Source organism: Petromyzon marinus, chromosome 37, assembly GCF_048934315.1.
Source record: "Petromyzon marinus isolate PM22_M1 ecotype Great Lakes invasive population chromosome 37, UKy_Petmar_22M1.pri1.0, whole genome shotgun sequence".
Taxonomy (NCBI): domain Eukaryota; kingdom Metazoa; phylum Chordata; class Hyperoartia; order Petromyzontiformes; family Petromyzontidae; genus Petromyzon; species Petromyzon marinus.
The window spans coordinates 18,026,472-18,040,238 of record NC_133703.1 but is presented as its reverse complement, the minus strand read 5'-3'; the positions used below and the strand labels follow the sequence as shown (position 1 = coordinate 18,040,238).

Genomic DNA, 13,767 nt, shown 5'->3' with positions numbered 1-13,767 from the left:
TCGCGCGCTCGTGCTCTCAGCGCTGGTGCGAGGCTCCAGCGCTGTTGATGTTGAATATTTAGAGCGCCGTTTACAGACGTTTACAGACTTTAACTTTTTTTTTACTTCTCAAGGGAAGCCGCAAATCCCGACGCGGTTCCAAGTTCCCAGGCTTTTTTAATTAAACGAGGGAAACATGGGCGGATTATTTCAATGACGGTGGGCGCTCAATTACCCAGGGTGCTGGCACAGGAGGGATGGCCCGGATTTAGAAAACAATCGCGGATAACGAAAATCGCACGCAAAAGAGGTTTTGTGTACATCGAGGGGTGTGGTGGTGTCGTCATCGGTTTGTCTTGCTTCTTGTCGTCATGGGCTGCGAGGAGCAGCCCATGACGATAATAATCAGTACGATTTTGTCGCCGACACGAGAAGTAGGAACGATTGCGAGACGTGCAATTATGGATACAGTAGTCCTTTTGGTTAAGTGACATCGGTGAATGGTTGTTTCGGTTAACGTTTCGCCTCACACAGGACCCCATGGTTTCGACTAACGTTACAATTTTGATTAACAGTACATTTACCTTATGCACGCGGGCCCCGAATTTCGGCCAATCCAAGTGCTCGTAAGTGGGCTGAGCCATGCCTCACTGAGGCTAAAGGTCAGCTTCCGATCGACTTGAAACGGCTCAACGCTTTTAACATGCAATTCCTATATTCAATTAACAGTTATTTCAGTAAACAGGTAATTTTCGTGGAACAGATTAAAAAGTTAACCGAGGGACTGCTGGAACTTAAATACAACTTTGGAAATTAAACAATCACCCGCGCACCGGCGTTAACGAAACACCGCGTGGGGAGCAACAGGGCTGCGTACAGCCACACCTTGCGCCTGGGACACAACAGCGCAGTAACCGTACATCCTGGTTCACCCTCCGCGACCCCGAAATCTAGACTCTGGGGAGAGCGTTCTTTGAGCGACGTGCGGGCACGCCAGCGGCACACGCCAGCGGCACGCGCCCTCACCTGTGCTTCTCCTCGTCCATGCTCTCCACGATGGCGTTGCGTGCCTCGATGATGCTCACCAGCTCCTGCAGGAGCTCCTCCTCGCGCGCCCGATCCTCCGCGCTCTTCTCCGAGTCTGAGCCATCACAGTCGCGGCCTCGTTATCACAACCAACTTGCCTGATCGCTTGTTGTCCTCAAGGCCATTGAGGGTACGGGGCGGCTTGTGCCGACGATGGGTTAATTAACCGGTCGTAGGAACGACCCATGACCAACCGCCACCTTGAGCGCATGGCTCAATGAGGCAGTTAGTTTTATATTATCATCACTTTATTATTACTTCGTTGTTTACCCAGGAAAGCCTCGTGACTCAACTCGCTACACTTGACAAACCGGTTTAACCGGTTTAATCACGAGTGACAGAAACCTGGATTCGAACCCAGGATGCCGGCTGTGCTGGCTCAGTGTCACAGACGCGGTATTCGCTCCCGAAGACAGCCAGCCACCTTCGAACGATGATGACGATTATTTTACTATTCTTTGTTACGCTTGTTGACCCGGGAAGGCCCGAGTCTCATGGCTCGTTTTCTGGAGGGGCCCGTCAGGTTATCAGAGTAGGGGCGGCGGGGGGGGCGATGACTGCTAATACCAAGTTAGTAATTCTGCAGTGTGATTTTTATTTGGCAAAATTTGGACCATGACGCCGGCACGCACGGGCCCGCTCTCGCGAACTGCCGTCACGGGATCTTTAACGTCCACTGCGCGTCAAGCAGATGGCGCGTCGTGCATCTTTAGCGGTCAGAAGGAACCAGGGGGCTGGCTGCCGCCGCTGGCTTCGAACCGCGCGCCTCTGCAAACTAGCGGCGAACACGCGAGTGCGGGGGCCAGGCTTCCGCAAGCGGGGGGCGATGACTGCCGTGTAGATTCCAATCGAGTAATTTGCAGCGTCGCTTTTTCGTTTTTATTCGGCTACGGTGGACCACGACTCTGGAACACATTGGGGCCCACTCTTGTGAATGGCGTCACAGGATCCGTAACGAAGCAGACGGCGCGTGGTGTCTTAGGGCGATTGCACCCACCGCAGCATTCACCCGAGGTACAATGCATCTGCCCTGCAGCGCCTGGGCTCTGTTATGAGGAGATGAGCCATTTTAAGTAAGGCTGGTCTGATCTTTCCAATCGTGATATTTTTTGACAGTTTTCCACTCACAGTTGATCATTATTTCAACCGAACCTTGAAACTTTCCTAACTCTAAACGGCTAACCATGTAACAAGGTAAAGGCGCAGCCCTGCAATTTCTGGCTCACGCCACTGCTGGCAGAAGGCCCGCCCCCACCCCCCCCCCCCCCGCGAGTGGGAGCTCTAGAGATCTGCTGCTGCTGTCTGAACGATCGTTACGTTGTGCGCACACACACGGACAGCTCTGGCGTACGGCGGAGAGTGGGAGCGCGCTGCAGACACAGCGGACACATTCCTCTCATTCGTCCTCCTCTGCCCTCTTCCCATTAAGAATAACGACACGCACGCTGATTGATGGTTTCTCCGCTAGTATTAAAAGTATAAGGTTTACAAAAATAAACGACCGCATGTAACAAAAACCAGTTGCCTCAGAGCACACAACACTCAGCGGGGCACAGACTCCCTCAATAAAAAGTATTTTCTTTTTGGGGTCACGATGCATGCCTTGCCTGAAGGTGATATCCCGGACAAATTTGACGAATTAAAATATGATGGTGCATCAAGCCGGCTTTTGTTAAGCGCATTACGATTAAGTGGATGAAAAAGTGCATTGTTAAGACCGAAAAGGTCTTCCCGATGGACTAAGGATGATTATTTTAAAGACATACCTCAATTGTGCAAGCGAGCATCGACTATTAATTCACACGCAACACACCGATGTGCCGAAAGTGTTCAATGGGCGCGTACTACAAATCGCTCGGGCACATGGTGATGAACTACAACACTGCAGAGCAAAAAGACGAGGAGTGCACGGAGAAGGGCGGAGAGATGCATATTTGGAACAATACTGGAAAAACCGAAAGAGGGCCACGTGGATCAAGATCACCATACGCGGGTTCAAGGCATTGTTGAGAAGAGTCGAGATAAGCGAGTGAGGTTTTGGGGCAGGACGCGTCACGGCAAAAAGGGACGGTGGCCGATGGTAAAGGACGAAGATGGAGTGGCGGTCATGGAACGCGTCCGAGAGGCTGTCGGCCGCGGAGTTGTGAGCGACAGAACTGGATCGCGCGAGCGTGACAAACGGACTGTAACATTGCGTGATCCTGGGATATGACGGCAGATTGCGGAGGCCTTCATCCATTGGAGGACTGATCGTTGCAAATTACGCGTACATTATATGCCCTTTACATTTTGGCGAAGGGAGCGAGCAAAACTAAACAAATGAGATAGTGAAAAGGAGACAAAGGAGAAGAGATTCTTGAAACGAATGGCAACCCACAATCTTCTTTGGTTCTTTCGGTAAAGTCACGTAGAATGAGAATAAAATAATAAAATAAAACAATAAAATTCTCACGACGTTTCGGCCACAACACAAGTGGCCTTCTTCAGGTGAAAGGAACAAACCTGTCGGGTCTACAATTGTAGCTCTGTCGTCCCGACAGGTTTGTTCCTTTCACCTGAAGAAGGCCACTTGTGTTGTGGCCGAAACATCGTGATAATTTTATTGTTATATTTTATTATTTTATTCTCATTCTACGTGACTTTACCGAAAGAACCAAAGAAGATGAATCCTTGCAGTCACGAAAGCTTTAAATCGAAACCCACAATCGTTGACGACAACCCAAGACGCGCGTGCACGCACGCGTACATGCACGCGTACACGTGGGGACACTTTGGCTGGGTCACAGTGCGACCACTCACCGGGTTTGTTGAACAGGCGCCGGAGCTCAAATTCCACGTCTCCCTGTCGCTCCTCCAGGATCTGCTGTTTGGATCTGCGTACACAAATCCCCACATTACCAGCTGAAAATACCAGAGGCAGTGGGCGCGTCCCATAACGTGTAAATGGCGCGTGTGAAAAGCCGGAGAGCCGCACGTGCACGCGCATACGAGTAAACAAGCGCTCACGGATGGTGACGCAAACGTGTAAACCACAAAGTGGTTCCATTTTACTGCGGCTTGGAGGGGGCCGGGCGCCGCCTGCCGAAGGCTACATTTTCTACAGTCCCAAGTCAAAATACGTCGGCACAAAAATCGCGGCAACTACACGATGGGCATTGCAGCCGTTCCTCGGACAGAACGCACGGCAGCCAAAAAACAGATCGCATCGTCGCCCATTCTGCCTTAACGTCTGTTCAAGGTTTTATTTGACGTTCACTGTGGCGTTCCGCCATTTCCCCGAGCTGTTTTAAACAACACGGTTGATGCTGCATGCCGACTGGGAAGCTCCTCTCGCTTGCCATGTGCGGTACAAAAAAAAAGTAAACGCGTCCATGTAAAACGCAGGGCCCCTTTGAGCCCGGTCCTCTGGTACGGACGGACCCACTGTGCACCCCCCCCCCCCCACCTCATCAGGCCCGCATGGAATAAGCAGCCCTTCCTGCACCGCATCGCCGGAGGGAACCGCCAGAGGGCAATCGCTAATCTTAATAAGGAGTCCTGCAGACGGCGACAAGCAACCCCGCACGGTGGGTGTACTCACATGTAGATGAGCTCAGATTCCTGGCGCAGAAGCAGATGCTTCTCGTGGATCAACTTGAACCAGTCTGTGATCATCGGATTCTCGCCCTCCTCTACAAAGACAAAGATCCCCGCCCACCGCGCGGTGTTTTCAGACAAGCGCCGTTGGCGAGCGCACGTTAAGGTTGGAATTGGCGCGCGAGTGGGTGGTGCGGCCGGAAAAAAAAAAACCGCACCGTACCCGCTACTCATTTAAGGCCGAGTCGGCCTAAGCGTGGACCAGGACCACTCATGTTGGCTGCGGCCTGGAAACTGACCCAATTTGCCGGGTTCGTAGTGCGCTTAAGAACAGGGTGAATACGTTGGAGTCGACGTAATCTCTCCACGGTGGGTTCCAACCCAATTGCAGCGGCCAATTGGGAGGCTGCTGTAAAAAAAGACGATGCGTTAGTTACAGGAGGCGATACTACTAGTGGCCGTTCCAAGAGAAAGACTGCGGTTCTGTTTTGTAGCACGGGGCACATTACTCAATCACACCCAGTTCACATGGCACATGCGGGCAGAACACAAACAGTCTGGCGGCTGAAGCTGGTTTCAAACCCATGACCTTCAAACACAGAGGCAAGGGTAAAACCCTACAATGCAGCACTCCTCCAGCTACCAGCGATTAAAAGTAATGAAATATACGGAACATAAAAAATAAATAAGCGTGCTCGTTCCCCACAAATGGAAGCAACCGCCCCGCTGATACAAAACACATGTCACACATCAAAGCCGCGTCTCTGAACGCAGAGCGAGCAGAGCAGTGGCCACAGTGCGGATTTTCGCTCATGCCGCACAGTTCCGCGTGTGTTTGGAGCTCCCTCTAAGAGAGTCCCTTTTGCCAGCGGAGGCACGGGCGAGCAATTGCAGGGCTGCGCCTTTATCGGTGACGTATGAGATTTATCGTAGAATCGCCGCGACTCTCGTGGTTACCGGCAAAGTCAGATGCCGCGAGCATGTGGTTCCCATAACGCAAGGGATCGGCAGAGGTTGGGGGTACACAGCAGTAGTGGTAGGGGGGGGGGTTCGTGGAGGAGGAAACTTTGGCTCACTGGGCTGGATTTTATTTCGTTACAAATATTTTTTCTGAGAATCGCAATCCAGTTGGAAAATATTTTCAAGAAAATCTCGTAAAGTGCTGCGGGTAACGTGGTGTCAGACGTGTGGGAGGGCGAGTTGGTAGCCGGGGTGGGGAGACAAGAGGTGGTGGGGGAGGTGCAGGGAGTCAACGTTTGTGCGTGTCGATGACGGTACCGCCCCGGGTGAGTAAAGTTAAGGAGGCAGTTGACGGACGGCACGACCCAAAATGCGAATGGCTCTCGTACGTACATACAGTGTGTCCTCAAAGGTAAAGGGTCAAGGCACAGCCCAGACATTCTTTGCTAAGCACCACTGCCGGTGGACGGGCCTCCACTAGAGGGAGCTCTAGAGGGTACTTGGCCTTCTCTTCCACGCTGGCCAGATGTCTTAGAAGTAACTCCAGAATTCAGATGTGTGCAGGAGTTCCACATGACAGTTCAGGTCAGATTAACGTGCCAAGCAGATGAGTGGTTTTACCACGGCTAAGAATATCACCGTTACATATAACGGGAGTAACTGTTGTACTGCCAGCCTGATGTGACATCACGTACCAAGAGAGCCATTTAGGTTTTCCTTACCATAAAACCCAAAACAATTATCGACAAGGTTTAACACTCGTGACAGCCCAAGTTTAGCATCTACAAGATCAGAGCCTTTCTCGCATCGCCCCTTTCGGTGGGCACAAACACTCGTCAACACCGACCTCCGTCCGCTTGGCGCAAGCTGGTTTCCATGGCAACGCCCTGTCGCTCCAGCCGGTCCAGCTGCCTAGCGATGCGCTCCAGCTCGCTCTGGATCTCCTCCTCTGGCACCGGCTCCCCAGACTGGACCTGCGCGCGCGTGCACACACACACATGGTGCCAGCTGCTCGCGAGCTAAACTAAGCCACCAGTGAGGTCACTTGGACATGGTATATGCGTTCTTGAAAAGTGCCGCGGAAAGCGATAAAAACGCGTTAAATAAGAACGGTCAGCCCATAAATGATGTCACGATAAAGTCTGGCGAGTTACGGCGTAAGTGCGCACACAGTAAGAAGGCGAGACAAATAACTGAGGGTACGCTGCCGCTTTACTGCATCTTTCTGCGTACTGTATCGCTGTAGCGCTCAGCCGCGCAGATCAAGAAAGTAGTTCGTCATCGGCCCGAACCGCCGATTAGCACGGTTGGCTACGTACGGTGCGAAACAAGTCGAACATACATGCATTCATACAGAAACCGAATTGTAACAGTGCGCATTCCAGAATTGTAACAGTCATAGGTTCCGTGTTATAACGGGGCGCGCAGTCCACGTCGTGCAGAAAGTGTCCCCGAATGGAAGAAGCGAGTTGCAGCGCAAACACATTCTCGCGTGATACGTGTTAAGCGAGGACTTACCGTATTTAATAAAACACGGTTACTGAGGATGGGGCACAAAGGCCCAAAAACGTCAAAACCACCCAGCATCAAACAGTAGCGATCAAAGTCATAATAAATCTAATATCCAGTGATATGTGTGTGTGTGTGTACACATCTCAAACAGTAACGATCAAAGTCGTAAAACATCTCATATCCAGTTATATGTGTGTGTGTACACACAAATCTCACCAACATCGATAATCAGCATATATATACCAAGTTAAATACTGATTTCAATCTTCTTTGGTTCTTTCGGTAAAGTCACGTAGAATGAGAATAAAATAATAAATTGTGTTATTTTATTTTATCAATTTATTATTTTATTCTCATTCTACGTGACTTTACCGAAAGAACCAAAGAAGATGAATCATTGCAGTCACGAAAGCTTTAAATCGAAATTTGATTTCAATCTCTCTGGTTAATAATTATGGCTAAGAATATCAAATACTAGCTTTCCTACCCGGCTTCGCCCGGGACTTGGATTCACCACGCCCGGCCGCCTTTGTCTCTCCAGTGGCGATGTTCACACACCACACCAGTTACTCGTTTGAGGCTGAGTCGACCTAGGGGAGGCCCAGGTCCGGTTCAAATAATCGTCACCGGTGGTGGCCGTGAGCGGGAATCGAACTCGGGTCGCCGGGTTCGTAGCGCAGCGCGCTAACCACTACACTACAATGGGTTACGCTTCCACATGCGTGGGTCACGTGACAGATTTGACGTCACAGCTCACTTGCCGTGCAAAAAATATAAGCATTACTGAGCTCCTGCCCCCCTCCAAAAAAAAATACAAGTGTATTTTTATAATTTTTGCACGGTGTACAGTCTGGAAAGTACCCACATGGCAAATTTCAAGTTTGTTGCATGTCGGGAAGTACGCTAAACATTTTGAACAGACACACATAATCACAACTTTGCCTTTTATATATATGGAGATAAACTGAACTGTTGAGTTCAGCTCTCCTCACATACACTCTAACTTGCTCTCATTCACCTCTTTCATGAGTAATTCCGACCCTGGCCTGCCCTGCATAACCGCTGTCCCTTGGTCCGCACATAGGCTGGCATGTTTGTGGATTCTGTCTCTCTCTCTTGACAGATACATCACACTCAATAATAAGTTGGCGATGTTGTGGAAAGTGACTATAGTTGTTTTTGCCTACGTTTAATGAAATTCCTCGCTCACGGACCGATGCCTCGCTCGGTCACCCTGCTATGCGGAGAGAGAGCGCGATACGACCGACGGGAAGACCTATGGGGGCCAATTCGCCCCCTCTTATTGCGCCCGCCACGAGCCGTTCATCAAGGTCACTGAGAACAGAATAATAGAAAATTGAGTGGCCAGCCGATCACATGAGTAAGCTGGGTATAGGAAATGTGGGCTCACAAAGGGGAGGCTATAAATTACAAATAATTATGACTTTGTAATCTTACAGATGGCTGAGAGTAAAACAGCATCCCTACACTAAAGGGTCAGCCTAGCCTTGGCACGCAGCAAGCAGAAAAATACAAAATAAAAAAAACACATGGCACGTAGCTCGCTTCAACGGACAGCGAATCCAGGAAACGAATGTCGCAATGCAACCTCGGGCACAAATGGAAAGGCAACGCGAGAACAGCGCTTCGTCTTCTGTACGGTGGGGGGAGTTGATTGCCGATGCCGGGAAGTTAGTCAAGATAAATGCATGTTTCACATTATCGGTGTTTTTACGTGGGACACCCCTCCACCGCGTTGCTCCGGGTAACTGAGAGTTGACCGTGCCCCCTGGTGACTCGCTATGTTTTTCAACAGGGAAGCGATTGCCCGGATGCTCTTCCTAGCCGTCGACCCCGCCGACCGCACGCTCGCTAGCGCGGGGACCACCCCCCCCCAGGCCCCGGTCCACAGAGCCCCCGCTCACGGCCTCTGAGACGTCACTGAGCGTCGCTCGTTATGTAGCCGAGCCCGCGAGCCCCTCCAAACCCTGCGGCCCCATGGACGGCGTAAGCAGTGGACTTGTCACCACTGCCGGTGGAAGGGCTTCAACTCACAAGAGAGGGTAAAAATTGGCCTACTCTTCCATGCTGAACAGACGTTTTTGGAAGAGGTGGGGAGCACCCACACTTTACCCCCACCACCACACGCGACATGTCGCTCGACTAAATGTGCGGGAGTATCAGCCCGACGGATATCTGAAACGCTGCCGGCGGATTATGGAAGCGGGCAGCGGCATCGCCGTGTGGTTCGTGGTTTCAGATCGGTGATCCGCAGTCGCACTGCGAGCGATTCGTAATCGTTCCAACGGTATACGATATCGCCGTGGCTGCCGTGCACTATCTATGTATGTATGCAAGTTGAGCTTCTTTTTGCATCGCACATAGCTAACCGTGCCAATCGGAGGTGCGATGGTTGGAACGCGGTTCTATACGCGCCGCGAAAAAACAAACGTCGAAGTTCTATGGCGCGAGCGGCCGAGCGATCGCACCTTGCGTTTGATAATGGGGAAGCCGTGCCCCGGTGCCGGGGGCCGGCGTGGCTTCGGTCCGTTCCGGGATTTTCTCTGAGCCGGAGCAGCTGACGGGGAGGAGGATGTAACGAGCGGCTTCCTGTCGAAGGGATTTTCCTTGCAGATCGTCTGGGAGGGGTCACGCGGAGGGGGGGGGGGGGGAAGCAGCGAAAGACAAGCGAAGCCGGGCGGGGTGAGATCACAATAATGAGAAATGCAGCGGCGTAGACACCAACCCGTCACTCCGACGGCGGACTGAGTGGGGAAAACGCCAGCAGCTTTACGTGGCCCTCGGGACATCCGACCGAATCCCACAGCTGCTCAGACCACGTGGAGACTTGAGCTGCCGCCGCCACATTCCTGACAAACAGCTGAATTCTGTGAAAAGTAACACGGGTTTCTCCCACTTCGTCGGGGCTGCCTATCCTTGCAAAGGAGAACGGTACACAGCGGGGTTCCGCGGATTTCCGTGCACTTGCGTAGCGAGAATTGTTTTACAGTGCCTGCAGCTACTTTGCGCTTCCTACAGTAAAGACATTACAGCCCCTTGTCAATTCACTGCTGGGTCGTGGGGGGCTGTTTGACCATACTTCGCCACGCTGGTCAGAGCCGGTATGGGAAGGCGGGTAACAAAGATGTGAGGGCTTAGAAGCACAGTACAACACTGGATTGTGCTGCACTGCCAACTGCTGTTGCCCACTATGTAACCCCACAACAGTATCATCAGCGGCCTCTAGCAACTAGCTGTGAATGGTTGTCACCCAATGAAGCACTATCCAGGTTAAAACCGGCTTAGCTTCTGAGATCTGATGAGACTATAGGCACATTCCGGGGTGATTTGGTCAAAAGGCTTTAAGAGTATATAATTGTGTTGGTCAGATTACACAACTTGATTAAAAACCCTTTGGCAAGTTACTTTCAGAAACAGGACAGTTACACGCGCTTTCAGGTGGTACCCCACCATGTTGTTTGGCACGATGTCCGACGTTTCGCTCATACGTGCTGGGAGCTTCTTCAGTAACTCCAGAAATCAGCTCCTGAAGAAGCTCCCAGCACGTGGAGCGGAACGTGGAGTGCTGTAGAGCCGATGGTTGGTGGATCGCACAAATGTTGTGAAACTGCCTTCCTGTGGGGATTGTGGAGCGATACCCTGGCTCGCCAGAAGGCAGTAAAGCAAGTGGACGAATTGCCATCTGTTTAAATCTGTACTGGGATAGAGCGTTGCCCCCTTGCGCGTATGTATGTTTTTTTTCCTGGGTACTCTTGTTTCCTTCCACATGCATTTTAAACACACAATGTTGTCAAGACACTTAATGCAGGACCTGCTTGGTGGCTTTCCTGAAGACACAAGTAAACCATTATATATTTTATCATTATTATGCAGAACAATGCACAGTGCAACCAGAAACGCACATCGGCGAGCTGTACAGCACAACGGCAAGAGCCGACAAAGTCGTGCGACAGGAGCAGAACTTTCATCTCGCACCACGCCACAAAAGGACTGACGGCTCAACACGTAGAGGGGCGTCCCTGACCTTCTGCTGGGCGCTGGGCGTGCCAGGAGGCTGGGGTGGCAGCCGCGTGGGGGCGGTGGCCGGGCGAGGAGGGGGCGTGTCTCCCGTCGAGTGAGCGGGGCTTGCGGCCGCGCTCAAGGTCCCATTGGCCACCAGCAGGCCGGGGGACGTGGCCGGGCGTGGAGGGGGTGTGGCCTGCGATGGCGTGGGCGGGGCGTCGCTCGTGGGCGGGGCCCCGTCCGGCGAGTCCGGCGCTGCGGGCTTGACCTCGTGCTGCGGGATCTCGGGGGAGTCCTCTGCCGAGGGGGCGGCCACGACGGGTGGCGGCACTTCTACGGGGGCGACGGCAGCGTCGGCCGGCGCGGACAGCGCCGGTTGCGATTGGCTGCAGGGTTTGGAGGGGCCCGCGGGCTCGGCTACATAACGAGCGACGCTCAGTGACGTCTCAGAGGCCGTGAGCGGGGGCTCTGTGGACCGGGGCCTGGGGGGGGGTGGTCCCCGCGCTAGCGAGCGTGCGGTCGGCGGCGTCGACGGCTGGGAAGAGCATCCGGGCAATCGCTTCCCTGTTGAAAAACATAGCGAGTCACCAGGGGACACGGTCAACTCTCAGTTACCCGGAGCAACGTGGTGGAGGGGTGTCCCACGTAAAAACACCGATAATGTGAAACATGCATTTACCTTGACTTAAAACTTTCGTGACTCCAGGAATTCATATTCTTTGGGTCATTCTGTAAAGTCACGTAGATATGTGCTAGAAGGTGATGTCGGGCGCTGTAAGAGGTGATGGTCGTAGTGGGCACTTCCATCACCTCTAGCAGCAACCTCTACCGTCACCAGCATGAGTGTGTAAAGCGAGATGCAATGGTTACTTGGCAGCCCTTTTTAATTGGTGGAAACCCACCACCAGCACCATCATTGCCCACTTACTGCCATCACCTCTTACAATGCCCTACATCACATTCTAGCACCACCCTAAATGCTGGGGCATACCGTTTTTAATCCCTTACATTAACATTAGCTACACCGCTCATGCTGTTGACACTTGGGCTATGCCCATTTTTTAACCTTTATAAACAGTTTGCCTTTAGAAGCCAACCCCCTTTTCCTGATGACGACCGCTTGTGTTGCGATCGAAACGTCGTAGTTTTCTGTTATTTTCTTTGAACATATCTACGTGACTTCACCGAAAGACCCAAAGAATATGCATTTATCTGAATAGAATGGGGGGGGGGGCACAAGACATTAGTATGTTTGTATTACTAGAGAGGGGGCAGCTTACAGTTAACACACCTCACACGCAAAGACACGTTATTTATTTTGGCCAAGGCACGGCTCATCTGCAACCCGGGTAATCAGCCCACGTACAATCGAGAGTTAAATGTAACATCATAGAAAAGGGTTCTTCAATCTGTCCGTGCGAAGTTTTGAGCGTAGCCCCATCATTTGCGAGGGATTTCAGAGGAAAAACCACAAATGCTCGTGAAAGAGGGTTTTGGGACTGCGCCGGGCGTACCGGGTGCTGCAGGTGCAACCCGTTTCCGAGTCTGCGGACTCCCAGTCGGCGTGATGCGGTACCAAGGGTGGTCGGCCACTTTGAGGTTCCCCGTCTCCCCGTCCTCCTGCGAGCTCACGCCGACCTCACCCGTGGCGAGGTCGGATCCGCTTCCCAAACCTTCCGACCCCGTCCCCGCGTGCCCATTTTCGGCGGCCGCCTCGCTGCGTTCGGACTTTTCCGTTTCCTTGCCGGTCCCCTTCTCGTCGCCTTTATCGTCGTCGTCCTCCTCCTCGAAAGGGTTGTACCACGAGGCCTCTTGCCTCTTGCCCTCGCGCCGGAGTCGCGCCCCGCCGGACGGCTCCGGGTTCCGCTCTGACGACGCAGCCGCCGGTGGGCGCGCGGCGCGAGCGGCGAGGTCGTCCGGTTTGCGAAAGGAAGCGGGTTTCCCGGGAAGCGCCGGCTTGGGGCTCCTGACGCCAGCGTTGAGGCCAGGTGGGCGCGGAGGAGGGGGGGGCGCGGGCCGCTTGCGGGACTCGGCCCCCACCAGGGACAACCACGGCGGGGAGATGGGCGCCGCCATGCTGCGGGGTCGCGGCACGGGAAGCGCCGCCGTCGAGCCTGAACGTACACAGAAAACACGCGCGAAGGCGGCGCTCGCGCTAACTCGCTGCATCTGCTCCCCTCGCCGATCGATTGTGCGCCGATCTGCTCGTTGGGAGGTCGCTCCTTCTCCCGTGCAGTCCAGGGTCACACGGCCACCGTTTTGACCCTGGGGGTGTCCTACTAGCGAATGGTTTCCCCGTGGTTGTTGGTTAGAATATAGATAAGATACGTGATGTTCGCCCCCAACTTCGTCACGGATAACAGGAGTTATACTGCGCTGATGTTAAATTAAGTCTAAGCAACTACCCGCCACCGACCCGACACTGAGCCTACAGTCAACGGCACAATCAACAATTATATCTACTTACTGAAGGGAGAGGAAAAAGAAGCAAGGCTCAAAAACAGCAGGATTTTTGTATAAAATGTGGTGCGTGTCTTGTAGCTGTTCTAAAAAACGCCGGGGCTGTTTGGCAGACACCACAACACCCACAGTGGCCGTGCCCCACAGACTGAAATTCCCCTCTACCAGATA

At 52.9% G+C, this 13,767-nt stretch overlaps 1 protein-coding gene across 5 annotated transcripts in view; it reads right to left on the bottom strand.

Moving 5' to 3' along the window:
- LOC116949519 (MICAL-like protein 1) overlaps positions 1-13,767 on the bottom strand; it is a 43,334-nt gene that overhangs the window by 4,132 nt on the left and 25,435 nt on the right. For all 5 annotated transcript variants that reach the window (XM_076072380.1, XM_076072383.1, XM_076072382.1 and 2 more), the window contains 7 exons: positions 12,651-13,250; positions 11,159-11,700; positions 9,603-9,752; positions 6,449-6,575; positions 4,646-4,736; positions 3,865-3,938; positions 1,006-1,120 (listed from right to left, as the gene is read on the bottom strand). In XM_076072380.1, coding sequence (XP_075928495.1) covers positions 1,006-1,120; positions 3,865-3,938; positions 4,646-4,736; positions 6,449-6,575; positions 9,603-9,752; positions 11,159-11,700; positions 12,651-13,250 — 1,699 coding nt within the window. The remainder of the gene's footprint in view (positions 1-1,005; positions 1,121-3,864; positions 3,939-4,645; positions 4,737-6,448; positions 6,576-9,602; positions 9,753-11,158; positions 11,701-12,650; positions 13,251-13,767) is intronic.